We start from the raw sequence: 19,797 nt of genomic DNA, 5'->3' as shown, positions 1-19,797 counted from the left end.
TTGGTGAGACTCGCTGCGCCGACTGAACAAGTGGCGCAAACACTTCAGTACGCGGTGCGACCGTCCTTGGCCGGCATTCTTCCGACACCCTGCCAACTTCCGGGATCGGCCACCCGATCGGCTAATATTGGCTTTGAAACTCCGCGCGTGGCACGAGCGCCCTCTGGAGACTGCACGTATGATCTACAAGCTACTTCAACGGCACGAAAGCTGGGAACTTCACGCGTGGCACGAGCGCCCTCTGGAGACTGCACGTATGATCTACAAGCTACTTCAACGGCACGAAAGCTGTGAACTTCACGCGTGGCACGTGCGCCCTCTGGAGGCGGCACGACTGGCCTACAGACGACTTCAACGGCACGAAAGACTTTAGCTGGCGCTGGATCCACACGCGAGGCATGAGCGCCTTGCCTTGACGACTTGATAACTACAGGTCCACCTGGCCTGGCTCGTGCTATAATCCCACTCATGATCGAGGGAATTTTTGCTAATGCTTTGATCGACACGGGATCCACGGATAGTTGTGTTGATTTTCGACTTGTGCAGAAACATGGATGGCCGATACTTGGGACAAGACGCCGGATCTTTATGGCCTCTCAGGGGCTATGGCTTAGCACAAAAGGGGAATGTCGACTGAAGCTTGTGGTTAAGGGTCGAATGTTTCCGGATGTGCATCTAATGGTCTTACCAGCATTATGTGCAGAAGTTTTGCAAGGACATGATTTTCTCAAGCGACATGGACGTTTGGAAATGGAATTTGGTGGTACTGATACTCTTGCTGTGTGTGCTCTTGCAGGGATGGAAATTGAGCCACTGTCGCTGTTCCCCAATATGACCACGGACTGTACACCTGTCGCGGTTAAATCGCGACGCTACTCACGAGCTGACGCGCAATTCATTGCGGAAGAAACGGCCCTGCTACTAAAGGAAGGCATCATAGAACCTAGTCGGTCGCCCTGGCGGGCCCAAGTTCTGGTGGTACGAAGCGAATCGCATCGCAAACGCATGGTAATCGACTATTCGCAGACGATTAATCGGTTTACACAGCTGGACGCCTACCCACTCCCGGGAATGGACTCCCTGGTTCGACAGGTGGCACAGTATTCGGTCTATAGCACTCTCGATCTGCGTAGTGCGTATCATCAAATCCCCATCTCCGAGGCAGATCGCATCGATACAGCGTTTGAATCGGGTCAGAGGTTATACCAGTTCACCCGGCTACCTTTTGGGGTCACGAAAGGGGTCTCTTGTTTTCAGAGGGCTATGGACGACCTCATCGCTAAGGAGAACTTGACCGATGTCTTTGTTTATCTGGATAATCTCACGGTTTGCGGGTATGACCAGGAACATCATGATGCTAATCTGAAGTGCTTCCTCGAGGTCGCGCAGAGGTATCGCTTAACTATGAATGAGGCTAAATGTCATTACTCTGCTCGCACAATAGATCTTCTGGGGTACACCGTGACCCACGGCTCTGTTGCTCCGGATAAGGAACGTCTGCGACCCTTGCTCGACGTGGCCCTTGCCCTGCGATCATGCTTCGTTGAAGCGTGCTCTCGGGCTGTTCACTCATTATTCTAAGTGGGTACAAAATTTATCCGCGAAGCTCCACCCACTTGTGGACTGCGAAGCGTTCCCCATGAGCATTGCTGCCAAGGCCGCTTTCCATAGCCTTAAGTCCGACATCGCTGGTGCCGCTGTGGCGGGGGGGGTGGAGGGGGGGAGAGGGGGGGGGCTGTGGCCTTCTTTTCGCGAACTCTCTCCTCCGCTGAGCGGCAACATTCGTCTGTCGAAAAAGAGGCGTATGCCATCGTCGAGTCGATTCGGTGTTGGCGTCCCTATTTGCTTGGACGATGCTTCCAAATTATCGCGGACCAACAGAGCGTTGCGTTTATGTACGACACCCAGCATGCTCAACGCATTAAGAATGAGAAAATCACTCGCTGGCGGATCGAACTCGCCGATTTCTGCTACACAATCAAATATCGCCCTGGGAGGGATAACCTGGTTGCCGACGCCTTATCGCGGCCGGCAACGTGTGCGAGCCTCATATCTTTTGCGGACCTGCGTGCTTTGCACGACACCTTGTGCCATCCCGGGGTGATGCGTTTCGCTCATTTTGTGCATAGTCGTAACTTGCCCTACTCGGTTGAGGATATTCGTCAGATCTGTCGCACTTGTTCTGTATGTGCTGAACTCAAACCGCGCTTCTACAACCCTCCTATGGGAACGCTGGTCCGAGCTACTAGGCCATGGGAGAGATTGGCGATGGATTTCAAAGGGCCACTGCCGGCGTCACCGGCTTCGAGTAATATAACTCTCGTTACCTGCTCACAATCGTTGATGAGTTCTCGAGATTCCCTTTTGCTTTCCCGTGCGTAGATATGACAGCCGCCACGGTTATCCGGTGCCTGCAGAACTTGTTTTCTATGTTTGGGAATCCGGCCTACGTGCATACCGATCGAGGTGCGGTGTTCCTGTCCCAGGAAGTGAGGAACTTCTTACTCCAGCATAATGTCGCTTCTAGCTATACCACTCCGTATAGGCCGCAGGCGAATGGACAGGTCAAACGCTTCAATGGTATTATATGGAGAGCCGTTACGCTGAGCCTTAAGTCCCTCAGCCAAGGCCAAGACAAATGGGCTTGGTCGCTACCTGTGGCACTGAACTCGATCAAGACTTTACTGTGTACGGCTACCAATCAAACTCCCCACGAACGGATGTTTCATCACCCGAGGAGTTAGGGTAGTACCCGATCTTTACCTAGTTGGCTTGCAGAGCCGGGACCGGCTTTCCTCAAACGTGCTGTTCGCATGAGCAAGTATGATCCACTAGTGGATAAGGTGCAAGTACTCCAAGCTAATCCCAAGCCTGCTTGTGTGTTGATGTCTGATGGACGCGAGTCAACTGTCTCCATACGCCACCTGGCCCCTTGCGGGGAAATTGACAAACCAATTTACGAGTCCATGGACTCTCCCATTGCTCCGCCTGTGGAGTAACTGCCGGCCATCTCACCGCTAAACGCACCCCAACCTGTAGGCTCTGTGGTGCCACCTTCGTCACCTGACTTAGGCGGCTACTCCGACGCAGGGGACTCCGGTCTTGGGGATGTAGCACCCGGTAGTTTCCGGACCCGTGCCGGAAGGGAGATTTGTTGCCCCGATCGCAACGGATGGACCGACTGACATGGACGGACAATTGCTGCCCCTACTATTATGCTGCTGCGTGCTTCATCCCTGCCTTAGCGGAAGTGTAGTTTTAACGGCGGGGAGAATGCAATGAAATTGTACCTAAGTTGAACCCAGGTGTTATGCTCTCTCCAACCACTGAGAGGCATCTATAAGAACTCGGACGACCATCACTCCGGATCATTCCTGTGACATATAATCTGTGACAGCGTAGACTCGAATGGTACGTATATTTAGATGATCCAGGCTTGCTTGCACTGATTGTTAATTGCTGGACTTCTCCTTGATTATATAATCCTGATATATTGCATGATCGTATTTTGACAGGTGTTGCCAGAGATCGAATTTGCATTAAACCTATCATTGGGACAATGTTGTGGATTTGACTTCTTACAACAGGGAATAATGAGTGGAGCCCATGTATGGCTCACCTGGTGATCAAACCTTTGTCCCTTATGGCACTACAGACCACTTAGACACTTGGTTAGGATCCCTTAGTTCAACAGTAATGACGCCCTTCCCCCTGACATGACTTAGAAAGAAATCAGGCCAGAACACCGCCACACAGCCGCCACCATTTGCACCTCCGAGCGGCCTATCCGCCTCGTATAGCACGTGCTATAAGACAAGGAGCGGGAGTGAGAATGGCACAGTGGGCGTGCACCGGGGTGAGCTGGCGAGTCAGTGGAGACTCTGATTGGCAGGACAGTGCGCCAAAGCTGACGTCATCGGCCGGGGATATTAATGGGGGCCGGATGCCATTTTCGGCAGTCGAGCAGGAGGACTGAGAGAGTCGAGTTCCATTCCTGAGTCGAGTTGAGTTGAGAGCCAGTCGAGTTGAGATGAGTTCACTCCTGGCCCCTGGCAGTTCAGTAGAGAGTGACATTCCTGAGTCGAGAGCAGTTGGATTTGTGGTCGAGAGTTGGTTTTGCAGTGTGCAGTTGGCAGTGAGCAGTTGAGAAGCGAGTTGGAAGGACGAGACGTGCAGTCACACCTGCATTCTCTCCGTTCCTGTCTTTTGGTGCTTTGTGTGGGGATTGACATCGTGTGAAGCCACTGGCCTGTGTTGGGTGCTTTGGAGCTTGGTGCATGGACCTCGTGGGTGGCGAGAGGATCAGAGCTTGAAGCGAGGCCTCGTGGGTACATCGGGGCCGAACGGAGCCGCATGTTGGACAGCGGCCAAAGCCAACGACGAGAACAGACAAGACCGAGCTCCGCGTACACTGTACACGACGAGACATTTTATTTTGGTATTCATATCTCCCCCGTTTGTATTTGATATCTGTGTGTGTGGGATCCCAATTTAGTACCTTATCTTATTACCGACACGTGCTTTTACTGTCTTTGCTTTTCCTGAATAACCCCTTATATTATTTTTGTACATATATCTGAACGCAGTTTACCGGGTGGTTGATTTCAAGAGATAAGGCTGCGGGGACTCTCGCCGCTTCCCTCCATTCTGCGCGCTTAGGTGTTTTAGGTTTTGGAATCCGCCATTGCGTTTCCGCTTCGGAGTTAAAGCCTTCGTGATCGGCAATCCGCAACTCTGGTGTTAATTGGAGTTGCGCGACAATATCTACAAATATTATATCCCCTAGATTATATATCCACGTATATTATATTCCCCAGAAGCCCAGCTTATATATCCACATATATTATATACCCCAGATTATATATCTGCATATATTATATCCCCCAGATTATATATCGACATATATTATATCCCCCAGATTATATATCGACATATATTATATCCCCCAGATTATATATCTACATATATTATATCCCCCAGATTGTGCATACATATATACAGTCACGTGAAAAAGTAAGTACACCCCATGTAAAGTTTTGACTTTTTCAACATATTTCAACATACAGCTATTTTATCTTCATTTCAACAACTAGGACGTGCCCGTACGTGGGTGCCCGTACGTGCGTGCAAAAAAGCATGCGTGCAAACAACAACAACAAAAAAAAACTTTGAAACCACGTGGCAGTAACGACCACAGAACCCCCCCCCCCCCCTCTATTTACATGAAATGGTTTGGTCCATTCGCAACGACCACAGAACCCCCCCCCCCCCCCCCCTCTATTTACATGAAATGTTTTGGTCCATTCGCAAAGCCAAAGCGAATGGCTAAATCGCCATAGCTCGGTAACTACTTCTCCGATTAATTTCAAACCTTGAAAAGGCACATCCTCGGGTCCCCAGCAATATACCTGGCAAGTTTCAAGTATATCGGACCGGTAGTTGTCGAGAAACAGCGGTCACAGACAAACACACACACACACACAGACACACACACACACAGAGATTACTGGAATTATAGATAGATATTGATAGATAAAGGTGATACAATATAACAAATATCATGAAACATTTACATTTTGTAATCCATTGTATAATTTAAATAAACATAAATGCAAATTTTGCATGTGGAAAAAGTAAGTACACCCCTACATTTATCACGACTTCAAATACCTAAAATTAGAATCAGGTGCACCTCAGGTGCAAATGATTAGAACATCGTCAGAGAGGATCTTGGAGGAACCTGTCTTATTTAAACCTCAGACATTTAGTTTGGTTTGCTCTTTGTTGTTGAAGTGTGCGGCATCACCATGCCTAGATAAAAAGACCTCTCTGAGGCCTTCAGAATGAAGGTTATGGATGCCTACGAGTCTGGGAAGGGATTTAAAAAGATCTCCAAACAATTTGAAATCAATCATTCGACAGTCCGGAAGATCATCTACAAGTGGAGAAGATTCCAAACAACTGCCAACTTGTTCAGGCCAGGCCGCCCCAGCAAGTTCAGCCCGAGAGCAGACCGCAAGATGCTGAAAGAAGTCTCTAAGAACCCCCAGAATGTCATCACGTGACCTACAGGCAGCTCTTGCCACTGTTGATGTCAAAGTATACGATTCTACCATTAGAAAGAGGGTCCACAAATTTGATATACATGGGAGGTGTGCCAGGAGGAAACCTTTGCTGTCCAGAAAGAACATCAGGGCAAGACTAAAGTTTGCCAATGAACACCGAGGCAAAGACCAGCACTTCTGGAACAATGTGCTCTGGCCAGATGAGTCAACGGTAGAGCTATTTGGCCACCGTACCAGAAGACGTGTTTGGCGAAAACCAAAGACAGCATTTGACCACAAGAACCTGATACCAACTGTAAAGCATGGTGGTGGAAATATTATGGTTTGGGGCAGCTTTGCTGCATCACGGCCTGGGCAGCTCACCATCATATAATCCACTATGAATTCTTCATTGTACCAGAGGGTGCTTGAGGATAATGTGAGGCCATCTGTCGGAAAGTTGAAGCTCAACCGAGGGTGGACCTTGCAACATGACAATGACCCCAAACATACCAGTAAATCCACCAAGGAATGGCTGAAAAGAGAGAAATGGAGGGTTCTGGAATGGCCAAGTCAAAGCCCAGATCTAAATCCCATCGAGATGTTGTGGGGGGATTTGAAACGAGCTGTGCATGCAAGAAACCCCTCAAACATCGCACAACTGAAAGAATTCTGCATGGAGGAGTGGGCAAAAATTTCTCCCAGTCGATGTCAGAGACTGGTAGACAGTTATAAGAAATGCCTACTTGAGGTTGTTTCTGCCAAAGGGGGCAATACCACCTATTAGAGCCAAAAGTGTACTTACTTTTTCCACATGTGAAATTTGCATTTATGTTTATTTAAATTATACAATGGACTACAAAATGTAAATGTTTCATGATATTTCTTATATTTTATCACCTTTATCTATTAATATTGTTGAAATGAAGATAAAATATCTGTATGTTGAAATATGTTGAAAAAGTGAAAACTTTACATGGGGTGTACTTACTTTTTCACGTGACTGTATATTATGGTAGAGAGTGGCACATTGAAGGAGACTGGTGCCCAAAGTGGAGCCCTTTGCGTATTGTAATATCGATTACATATCCTCGACGTTGAAGTTTCCTCCACCCAAGGTGGTAGTGAGTGTCCACAGCTTGCTCCTATTGGCTGACACAGTGCAGAGCTGGGGATACCAATGGCATTCCTTGCTTGTTCCAGCAGAGTCTTACTTTACATTGGATCACTGATTGGCTTCCAAAATTCTCTTGGAGATGGAAGTTCCGTGGAACGAATGTGTTCGTCACAACTAGATGGTATTCATAGAATACTTACCCTGCGCAGCCAACTTGTTGCGAGCCAACTCCACTGTTTTTGAACATTTTTTTCTTTGATCCAATATCGCTGCCAGACCACGTGAGCGATGACATCATAAATTTATATTCTCTAATATAATTGTTGCATAGATCACGCCCATTACATTTCAAACTGATCAGACCAAGCGTTGTCCCTGTCGAATTATGACGTCATAATTATGGCACCAATGACGTCATCGTTAACAACACCTATTCCCCATATGAAGTTCTTTACAATGAGCCTTGTTTCAATTTTTCCATACAGTGGTTTTGGAGATACAGAGGTGTAACGTTTTTCCAACATGGCGCCTGTACCACATGACCTATGATGTCATGATTGTCATTAAAATATTCTACAGGAGGAGGCTCTCCCATGCTGAAAGTTTCATACCCATCAGACCAACAGTTGCTGAGAAAGAAAAATTCACAATGATCGATACGTGTTGTACTTGTCAAATTATGATGTCATATCGAAGGCACAGATGACATCATCAATACAAACAACAACAGACATTTTAAGGCCATTTTCCCTGCGAGAACAGGGGTTAGCCTTGCGGTCCCCATGACAATCTTCTCCATTTTGTCCTATTTTCTGCATCTCCCCTTGTTAAACCCTTGCCCGCATTTCTTCTTCCACCATCTTTAGCCAAGTCTTTCTCGGTCTTCCCCGTCCTCTACTTCCTTCTACATTCATTTCCATCACTCTTCTCAACCAGTCACTTTCATCCTTCCTCAACACATGACCAAACCATCTCAACCTGTTTCTCTTCACAGCATCCATCACAGGCTCTATTCACATCATCTTTCGCAATTCATCATTTGTCTTCCTCTCTCTCAACGATACTCCACACATCCACCGAACCATTCGCATTTCCACCCTTTCCAGCCTTCGTTGCTTCTCTACGTTCATTACCCATGTCTCGCTCCCATAAATCATTACACTTCTCACACATGCAGAATACACCTTTCCCTTCAGCTTCAACGACACTCCCCTCCGCGCCAGCACGCCACTCAGTTCTCAAAACTTCTTCCATGCACATCTCACTCTAGCAACCGTTGCCGAGTCTGATCCACGTTCTCCATTCAGCATGTCTCCTAGGTAACAAAATGTTTTCACACCTTCCAGGTTCACGCCGTCTCCAAGATCCAACTCAACATTTCCTCCATCTGCAGCTCCCTCTGTGCACACCTTACACTTGAATGTAGCTGCCACACTGGTTAATGACCCTCTCAAACCACTACATTTTTGATGAACCCACTCAGCGCACATTGTACATTGAGTGGAGTTCACTCCGACACCCTTCCTGCACACAGCACACGGCCACTTCCCAGTTCTTTCCACCTCACCACATGCTTTACCACTTGCCATCACCTTCGTTTTTCCGATATTCACCATCAGACCTTTTGTCTCCATACATTCCTTCCACTTGTTCAATGTCAATCAAGTGATATTCCCCAAGTCGATCAATCAAAAATGTCAAATTTCAAAAGTATCAAAAAAATCAATCAAAAATATCAATCAATCAATATCAATACCACAATCATCAATAACAAATCTTATTCCCCAAGGGGAGTACTTGACAATGAGCCATGTTTCCATTTTTTCCATGGAGCGGTTTGGGAGATATAGAGGTGCAACGTTTTTCCAAGATGGCACCTGTACCACGTGGCCCCTGACATCATAATATTCATTAAAATATTCTACAGGAGGAGTCCCTCCTATGGTGAAAATTTCATGTCAATCCGACCAACGGTTGCCGAGAAAATGAATTTTTAAAATGCAGACACGTACGGCACACGTACGTACATATAAACCGAATGGTTAACCCTGCTTTTTGCTTCGCGAGCGCAGGGTAATCACAATGGTACATTTCCAATTTGAGTTGAAAGATCAATTTGTACAACAACACTTTGAAGCAAATCAAAGGTATGCTTACTGTACCGCTGCTTGGAGCACAGTGATGGAAACTCTCGCAATCCACGACAAACGTGCCCTGTTTTGTAGCTCCAAGGCCCTCAAGTCTCTTGTGCAGCTGCTCGATGCTCTGCTGGACGCTCTTTCCCTCGACAGGGGGCCATTGGCACACACTAAGGAAACACTCATGTAAAGGCCACGTCAGGGTCACTCAACCTCTCATATACATGTCAGCATGGTGATGGCGAACCCACCGACAGAGCAACAAGACCAAAAGTCTAACAGCAGCGTAGCCGGGCTTCTAAAATATTATAAACCACAAACACGTATGTTTAGCTTTTAAAACAGTCGCTAATGCTGCTTATAACATTAAACAAAGAAATTTGTAGGAATCCCGACATCCATGAGGTAAGTTTTACTTACAGAACTGAGCAGAGATCTATGGTACTCTATGTACCCCAGACGGGTTGGAGGTGTGCTCATTTACCAAGCAGCTAGCTAGTGCTTGCCAAGCGAGCCGTTCCTTAACGGTTTTGAATGGAGTGCTTGCTTGAATGCTTCAATCACTTGGCGATCTGTTCACAAGAATCTTGGTAAATGAACACACACCCAATGTTCTTGAGACCAGGCCATAGATCGACTGTAATCTATGTACCCCACAAGGGTTGGAGGTGTGTGCTCATTTACCAAGCAGCTAGCCAACGCTTGCCAAGCCAGCCGTTCCTTAACGGTTTTGAATGGAGTGCTTGCTCGAATGCTTAAACCACTTGGTGATCTCTCCACAAGAACCTTGGTAAATGAACACACACCCAATGTTCTTGAGACCCGACCATAGATCGACTGTAATCTCTAAACCCCAAAGAGGAATGACCCTTCCTGACACTCCCGTAGTAAGCGGGTGTACTTGTAAATTAAAATGTCGGTCGGTGGAGTCAGCTGTCGTAATGACATCATAGACGTAATGACGTAACGGACACAAAACTGCCGCTAGTTTAATATGTAGAAGATGACATATTTTAACTTCCAGTAAGTTTGCAGTCACTACGAAGGGATTAGTGTTACAATTAGATTTACTAACATGTTCACATTACGTTATCATTATTTCGAAAATGATATTACCATCAAACAACCGAGGTTAATTCCTTACTTCCTTGGTTATTAATTAGTGCTGAACAACACTCATCACTGATCATGAACCATACACCGCTTCAATCCATTAACCTTCCATTCACAAGATTGGGATTAAAGTATTATGGTTATATTTACTTTATTATTATTACTAGCGTGACTCGGCGCGCGTGCCTCACCACACGTCGTTTCAGAGGGGTAGGCATCTTTGACCATTTCGGTGTCTTTTGGGTCTTCAGGGTCTTTTGGATCCGCTGGGCCTTTAAGGGTATTTTGGGTCTTTGAGGTGTTTTTGGGTCTTCAGGGTCTTCTGGATCTTTGGTGTCTTCAGGGGCTTTTGGGGTCTTCGGGGTGTTTTGGGTCTTTGGGGTGTTTTGGGTCTTTGGGGTGTTTTGGGTCTTTGGGGTGTTTTGGGTCTTTGGGGTGTTTTGGGTCTTCGGGGTCTTTTGGGTCTTCGGGGTGTTTTGGGTCTTCGGGGTGTTTTGGGTCTTCGGGGTGTTTTGGGTCTTCGGGGTCTTTTGGGTTTTTGGGTATTCAGGGTCTTTTTGAGCCTCAGGGCCTTGAAGGGTATTTTGGGTCTTTGGGGTGTTTTGTGTCTTTGGGGGTCTTCAAGGTATGTTGGGTGTTTGGGGGTCTTGGTGGTCTGAAGGGTCTTGGGGGAATTAAAGGGTCGTCAAAGGTCTGAGGGGTCTCAGCAGTCTTAACGCAATTAAGAGAGTTAATTAAGAGGGTGGTAATTTTATTTGAAGAAGCAGACGTTTTCATCGCATATAAACATACATACATACATACATACATACATACATACATACATAGCGAACCATATACGTTTGCTCTATTATAATAAAAATTACTATTACTATTACAAAAACGACACTACTGAAACGATACACTACTGTATAAAGAAACCTGGGCTTAATTTGTCTGAACCGGTCCGAAGATGAGGCATAACGCCTAAGACAGATACGGTATTGTTGGAAAAGACGTAACACCGATGGTTTCGATATTTGATTATTTTAACAATCTGTTTGTTTGTGTTTCACACTGAATACAACAACAACAATATGCATTTTAAGGCCATTTTCCCTCCGAGAGCGGGGGTTAGCCTTGCGGTCCCCATGACGATCTTCTCCATTTTGCCCTATTTTCTGCATCTCACCTTGTTAACCCCCTTGCCCGCATTTCTTCTTCCACCATCTTTAGCCAAGTCTTTCTCGGTCTTCCCCGTCCTCTACTTCCTTCTACATTCATTTCCATCACTCTTCTCAAACAGGCACTTTCATCCTTCCTCAACACATGACCAAACCATCTCAACCTGTTCCTCTTCACAGCATCAATCACAGGCTCGATTCCCATCATCTTTCGCAATTCATCATTTGTCTTCCTCTCTCTCAACGATACTCCACACATCCACCGAACCATTCGCATTTCCAACCTTTGTTGCTGCTCTACGTTCATAACCCATGTCTCGCTCCCATAAATCATAACACTTCTCACACATGCAGCATACACCTTTCCCTTCAGCTTCAATGACACTCCCCTCCTCGTCAGCACGCCGCTCAGTTCCCGAAACTTCTTCCATGCACATCTCACTCGAGCAACCGTTGCCAAATCTGATCCACCTTCTCCATTCAGCATGTCTCCGAGGTAGCAAAATGTTTTCACACCTTCCAGCTTCACGGTCTCCAAGATCCAACTCAACATTTCCTCCATCTGCAGCTCCCTCTGTGCACATCTTACATTTGAATGTAGCTGCCACACTGGTTAATGACCCTCTCAGACCACTACATTTTTGATGAACCCAGATCTTTCTTGGGAAAACCGCATTTCCAAGCTGGCCTCCAAAGCCAGTCGCCGACTGGGCATCCTCCGTCGTGCAAAGTCCTTCCTTGGCACACCTGAGCTCCTCACCACATACAAGGCTTTCATCCGCAGCTCAATGGAATACTGTTCCCCCCTCTGGGCTGGTGCTCCTGCCTCACACCTAGCTCAGCTTCACGCTGTTGAAACCAAAGCTTTCAGAATCATTGGAATCTCTTGCGATGAAGTTAACTCCGAGGACCTTTCACTCACTCACCGCAGGCAGGTTGGTGGTCTTTCTGTCTTCTACCGACTCCTCTCCGGCCTTGCTCCCCCAGCTCTCTCTGGGCTCTGTCCCCCCAATTTTCCTTCAGGTCGCACAAGATCTGCCTGCAACCCTCTTATGGTTAAACTGCCAAGATCTAGGCTCTCTGCTCACTTTCACTCCTTCATTCCCCTTTTCTCCCACCTCTGGAACAAACTCCCCCACTCCCTTCAATCCCACTCCTCCCTCCAGGTCTTTAAAACAGCTGTTCCCCACCATCTCTTATCTTCCCCCATCCAAAACCTTGATCTTTTCTACCCCTGCTAATTCACCCCAGATACACTTTTTTTTTTTTGGAAATTCCAACTTCTTTCCTGGAAGTCCTTGCAGTGTTCATATGTTTTATACCTCCCCCCAAGCCCTCCCCCTCCCACATTTCCCCCGATGTCCCTGCTCTCAAATGTTGTGTTTGTGTCCTTCCCCCTCTCTCCCCATCTTGTCTACCGCTCCCCTTGTTTTTTGTGTTTTATGTGTCGGTTTCACTTTTTGTGTGATTAATGTTCGCTCTTTCACGAGCCTCGATCTTGTATACAAAAAAAAAAAAAAAAAAAAAAACCCACTCAGCGCACATTGTGCATTGAATGGAGTTCACTCCGACACCCTTCCTGCACACAGCACATGGCCACTTCCCAGTTCTTTCCACCTCACCACATGCTTTACCACTTGCCATCACCTTCGTCTTTCCGATATTCACCTTCAGACCTTTTGTCTCCATACATTCCTTCCACTTGTTCATCTTTTCCTTCAGTCCATCCATACTTTCCGCAATCAACACCAGATCATCTGCATACAACAACTCCCACGGTAAGCCCTCATTTACGTTCTGAGCCAGCACCTCCATCACAGCTACAAATAGTAGTGGACTTAGTACCGACCCCTGATGCACTCCCACCTTCACCTCAAACTCACCACTGTTCCCGTCCTTCGTCCTTACAGCTGTGCGCGCTCTTTTGTACATTGCCATCACTACTCTGATCAACCATTCCTCCACTCCTAACTTCCTCAATGCCCATGTCAATACTTCGCGTGGAACCCGATCGAATGCTTTCTCCAGATCAACAAACCCAAGAAACAACTTCTTCCTCTTCTCCATGTACTTCTCCTGCAACTGCCTCACAATAAAGAGGGCGTCTGTCGTTACTGAATGAGTATGAAAATATGATGAAAATAAAATGAACTAACAATGAAAATGAAAATATGAACTAACACTGAATGAAAAACGTAAAAGTAGAGCATGGCGATTGTGATATATGACAGGTTCGACGATAAGTTCGGCATGAACGTCATATAAATCAAAATGGCAGTGTGTGGAGAGTCAGGTGCCGTACCGCCGTAATGACATCAGACGTAATCACATCACCCTGTCATGTGACCAGATCCTCAGCTCTGATTGGTATACGTTTATGGGGACATACATACATACATACATACATACATACATACTACGTACGTACATGCATACGGACTGACAAACACTGTTCTAGATGGCTCTGCCCGATGGGCTACGCTGTAAAAATAGTTTTGAAAAGGAAGAGGTGATTCAGTGATGCAGTTCCACAAGAGGAACAAATGAGTGGAGAAGTAAGTAAGTATTAAAACTGTTGTTTGGAAGGTTATTACCAAGGAGGGACCAAAGACCAAAATCAAAAGGAGCAAGGCCTGTTGGGAATGTTGCAAAGGGATGGGGAGGGGGGGGTGAGGAGGAGAGAAAAGGGGTTAGGAGCGGAGCAAGAACGGCAGATCAGGATTTGAGAACAAGGACGACAAGGCCATCTGGGGAAAAGAAAGGAGGTAAGGTGACGTGGAGAGAAGGTGAGGTGACGTGGAGAGAAGGTGAGGTGACGTGGAGAGAAGGTGAGGTGACGTGGAGAGAAGGTGAGGTGACAAGCAAAGGTGATGTGAGATGTAGCAAAGGTGAGTTGTGGTGGAGCGAAGGTGAGGTGATGTGGAGGGAAGGTGAGGTGACGTGGAGCGAAGGTGAGGTGACGTGGAGCGAAGGTGAGGTGGCGTGGAGCGAAGGTGAGGTGACGTGGAGCGAAGGTGAGGTGACGTGGAGCGAAGGTGAGGTGACGTGGAGCGAAGGTGAGGTGACGTGGAGCGAAGGTGAGGTGACGTGGAGCGAAGGTGAGGTGACGTGGAGCGAAGGTGAGGTGACGTGGAGCGAAGGTGAGGTGACCTGGAGCGAAGGTGACGTGATATGGAGTGAAAGTGACGTGAAGCGACAGTGAGGTGATGTGGAGTGAAGACAAGGTGATGTGGAATGAAGATGAGGTGATGTGGAGCGAAGGTGAGGTGATGTGGAGCGAAAGGGAGATGATGTGGAGCGAAAGTGAGGTGACATGGATCGAAGGTGAGGTGTGGTGGAACGAAGGTGAGGTGATTTTGAGCAAAGGTCCTAAAAGGTCCAGACGGCATCAGCCCACGGGCCTAAAATCCTGTTCTGCCGCTCTATCTCACCCACTCTCTGTTCTCTTCACCCTCTCTTTTGCTCAAGGTCATCTGCCATCAGCTTGGAAATCAGCAAACATTACCGCTCTACACAAAAAATGTGCAATAACAGACCGTTGCAACAACAAACCAGCAGCCTGCTCCCAATCATCAGCAAAGTCATGAAATCCATCATTGCTTCAGATATCAAATCCTTCCTCTTCTCCAATGGCTTGATCTCTGATCATCAATTTGGTTTCAGAACACGTCACTCAACTCTGGACATGCTGCTTCTGCTGTCTCAACAATGGATGGAGGTCCTCAATGCCAAACTGGAAATCAGAGCGCTCTCCCTTGACCTATCACGTGCCTTCGATACGGTCTGGCACCCAGCTCTGCTCACCAAACTCTCCTCCAATGGTATCCATGGAAATCTCCACGCATGGCTTGCGGACTTCCTCTCTAGTCATAGGCAACGTGTGGCCCTGAAGGGATTTCTCTCATCTCCCCTTCCTGTTCAGACTGGAGTTCCCCAAGGCAGTGTTCTGGGCCCTGTGCTTTTTCTGGTCTTCATCAATAATCTATCCGACTCTCTGGAAATTCCTTTCTATCTCTTTGCTGATGACTCACCTCTCTGCCTCTCCATTCCTCATCCCGCAGATCGGCAGTCTGCAGCCTCCTCACGATCTGCAGACCTGGACAAAATCACAGACTGGGCAAACAAGTGGAACATGTCTTTCAATCCTGACAAATCTCACACTCTTACTATATCTCTCTGAAAAGACCGACTGGAAAACCCTCCCATCTACTTTCTCAACAATCCTCTCCAAGAAGTTCTGTCGCTCAAGCTTTTGGGTCTCATGATCTGCCATGGTTTTTCTTGGGAAAACCACATTTCCAAGCTGGCCTCCAAAGCCAGTCGCCGTCTGGGCATCCTCCGTCGTGCGAAGTCCTTCCTTGGCACACCTGAGCTCTTCACCACATACAAGGCTTTCATCCGCAGCTCAATGGAATACTGCTGTCCCCGCTGGGCTGGTGCTCCTGCCTCACACCTAGCTCGTCTTCACGCTGTTGAAACCAAAGCTTTCAGAATCATTGGAATCTCCCACGATGAAGCCAACTCCAAGGGCCTTTCACTCACTCATCGCAGGCAGGTTGGTGGTCTTTCTGTCTTCTGCCGACTCCTGTCCGGCCTTGCTCCCCCAGCTCTCTCTGGGCTCTGTCCCCCAAATATTCCTACAGGTCGCACAAGATGTGCCAGCAACCCTCTTATGGCTAAACGGCCGAAAACAAGACTCTCTGCTCACCTTCACTCTTTCATTCCTCTTTTCTCCCGCCTCTGGAACAAACTTCCTCACTCTCTTCAATCCCACTCCTCCCTCCTTGTCTTTAAAACAGCTGTTCACCACCATCTCTTATCTTCCCCCATCCAATACCTTGATATTTTCTACCCCCGCTAATTCATCCCAGATACACTTTTTCTGAAATTCCGACTTCTTTCCTTGAAGTCCCAGCTGTGTCCGTGTTTTTCTACCTCTTCCACCCCCCACCCCCCCTTCCCACGCCTCCTCCAACCCCCCCCCCCCCAAGCCCTCCACCTCCCACAGATCTCCCGATGTCCCTGCTCTAAAATTTTGTACTTGTGTGTTTCCCCCTCTCTCCCCATCTTGTCCCCCGCTCCCTTTATAATGTCTTTTGTGTCAGTTTGTTTGTTTTGTCATTAATGTTAGCTCTTACACGACCCTCGATCTTGTATACAAAAAATAATAATAATAATAATAATAATAATAAGGTGAGGTGACGTGGAGCGAAGGTGAGGTGACGTGGAGCGAAGGTGAGGTGATGTGGAGCGAAGATGAGGTGATGTGGAGCAAAGGTGAGTTGAGGTGGAGCGAAGGTAAGGTGATGTGGAGCAATTGTGAGGTGATGTGGAGCGAATGTGAGTTGAGGTGGAGCGATGGTGAGGTGATGTGGAGCGATGGTGAGGTGATGTGGAATGAAGGTGAGGTGACGTGGAGCGAAGGTGAGGTGACGTGGAGCGAAGGTGAGGTGTGGTGGAGCGAAGGTGAGGTGTGGTGGAGCAAAGGTGAGGTGTGGTGGAGCGAAGGTGCGGTGATGAGGAGCGAAGGTGCGGTGATGAGCGAAGGTGCCATGATGTGGAGCGAAGGTGAGGTGATGTAGAGCGAAGGTGAGGTGTTGTGGAGCGAAGGTGAGGTGATGTGGAGCGAAGGTGAGGTGATGTGGAGCGAAGGTGAGGTGATGTAGAATGAAGGTGAGGTGATGTGGAGCGAAGGTGACATGATGTGGAGCGAAGGTGAGGTGATGTAGAGTGAAGGTGAGGTGTTGTGGAGCGAAGTTGAGGTGATGTGGAGTGAAGGTGAGGTGATGTAGAATGAAGGTGAGGTGATGTGGAGTGAAGGTGACTTGATGTGGAGTGATGGTGAGGTGATGTGGAGTGAAGGTGAGGTAGAGTGAAGACGAGGTAATTTAGAGTGAAGGTGAAGTGAGGTGGAGTGGAGAGGAGTGAAGGTGACTTGATGTGGAGTGAAGGTGATGTGATGTGGAGTGAAGGTGAGGTAGAGTGAAGACAAGGTAATTTAGAGTGAAGGTGAAGTGAGGTGGAGTGGAGTGGAGAGGGGTGAAGGTGAGGTGATGTGGAGTGAAGATCTTTTCTATCCCCATTAATAATGGCAATGTTTTGAAGAATTGCACACCGTTGCCATGGTAACCAAATACATCTGAATGTTAAATTGTGCTAAAACTCAGGCTAAGTTAAACATGCTGAATATTCACTTTTTTACGACTAGCTTTTTTGTGTTGAATTGTGATTCTACACACTCTGAAAGGTGATATCTTACTACAATTCACCAAATGTCCGTCCGTCCGTCCGTCCGTTCCCGGGTACCGCAAAAACGGCTAAACCGATCGCAACGAAATTTTGGGTGGGTAATCCTGGGATCCCATGGAGTAAAATAGGGTATACTGTTTTTCCAATTTCAGCTTTGGTCCTGGGCGCAACAAACCCAGACTACGCCACTAGACTCACACACACACACACACACACACACACACACACACACACACACACACACACACACACACACACACACACACTCAAAACACACCTGGTCACAAGTGTGCCGCACTGACCGGGTCCTCAGTCGAGGTCCTCAGCATCATCCCGTTTCGGCCCTTCAACCTCGATACGGTCAGCTAAGGTGGGCCAGCATGGGCACGTACACATCCACATGCAGCAACCGCACCTGGATGCGTACATACCCCCACCCCCAGCCAGTGTGAACAACAACAACACCTCCACATCCAGAATCCACAGCACCAAACAAACATGGTGGAACACTCAAACACCCACCTTTATACCCTTCACCACTCACCAACAAAACACACTAGATCATTCATACACACACACACACACACACACACACACACACACACACACACACACACACACACACACACACACACACACACACACACACACACACACACACACACACACACACACACACACACACACACACACACACACACACAACACCAACCAACCAACTACCTACCCTTACAACATACACCACTCAACATACAAAAACACACTCATGCAAAAATTCATTCATGCAAAAACACACACCCTCACCCACTCACTCACTCACATACACAAAATAAGAAATAATAATAATAATAATTTAAAAACCACACACAACCAACCTACACCGTTCGACGTGCCTCCATAAACTTCCTCCATATCCAAAGTGAGCCTTTCAAAGCAACCTGGGCCACCTTGTCACACCCTCCTTCTTTCTGTCCCACTCACTCCAAGCCGAGCAAGAAATGCAGAAAAGGAATTACCAATATACCCTCTACACCCCACCTCAAATGGCTGACAAGAAACTCGCCAACCCTTCTCCCGGCACTCTGCCTCCAGCTCACTGTACTTTCCTCTCTTCCTCTCGTGCACCTCCTCCATGTTCTCGTCCCAAGGTACAGACAATTCCCCAAAGATGACCTGTCTTGTTGCACCTGACCAAATGACAATGTCAGGCCACAACCTTGTCACACAGATCTCCTCTGGTAATACCAATTGTGGCTTTAGGTCTGCCACCACCTGCCAATCACAAGCATCTGACAGCCCTCTTGCTTTCCACCTCCTCCTCCTCCTCCTCCCCCTCCTCCTCCTCCTCCTCTTTCCACCTCTTACCACTTGGCCCTCTTTGACAAACAACACCTTTGCCCCATCGGTCTCCTTCTCCACTCTTCTCTCTCTCGATCTCAGCACCTCTTGTTGCACCATCTGCACCACCACCGCCAGCACCTGATCATGTCGCCACCTGTATTCTCCTGCTGCCAATGCTACTGAACATGCACTCAGTGCATGCTGCACCGTTCCCAAACCTCCACACAAATAACATCTCTCCTCCTGCAACAACCCCCACAATCTCAAGTTTACTAGTGATGGAAGCACATCATACGTTGCCCGCAACAGGAAATTCAACAATATTGGCTCCATCCTCCAAATCTCTTGCCACTTCAACATCCTCACCCGCACACCTTCCCACCTTGTCCAAGCACCTTGCTGCGCCTGACCGACTGCTTTCACATATCTCCCCTCCTCTTCCTTTCTTCTCACCTCCCTCTCAACCATCTTCCTCCTCTCTTTCACACATGCCTTTCCCCATCGCTCATGCTCCATCCACCCCAAGCCATGCTTCCCATGCTGTACCATCCCCATGACCTCCTCCTGTTGCAACCGCTCCTCCATCTCGTCCACCTCTGCTCTTGCATTCCACTTCCGACTTCCCTTCTTCT

The 19,797-nt window shown here is 47.8% G+C and overlaps 1 protein-coding gene across 1 annotated transcript in view; it reads right to left on the bottom strand.

Moving 5' to 3' along the window:
- The window catches only part of MED20 (mediator complex subunit 20), a 47,581-nt gene that overhangs the window by 25,221 nt on the left and 2,563 nt on the right, over positions 1–19,797 (bottom strand). The window contains exon 2 of the mRNA XM_068104747.2: positions 9,324–9,469. Coding sequence (XP_067960848.1) covers positions 9,324–9,469 — 146 coding nt within the window. The remainder of the gene's footprint in view (positions 1–9,323; positions 9,470–19,797) is intronic.

This window comes from Myxine glutinosa, chromosome 1 (assembly GCF_964187855.1).
Source record: "Myxine glutinosa chromosome 1, kmMyxGlut1.1, whole genome shotgun sequence".
Classification (NCBI taxonomy): Eukaryota; Metazoa; Chordata; class Myxini; order Myxiniformes; family Myxinidae; genus Myxine; species Myxine glutinosa.
Note: the sequence above shows the minus strand (reverse complement) of the source record. Positions and strands in the feature narration are given on the sequence as shown.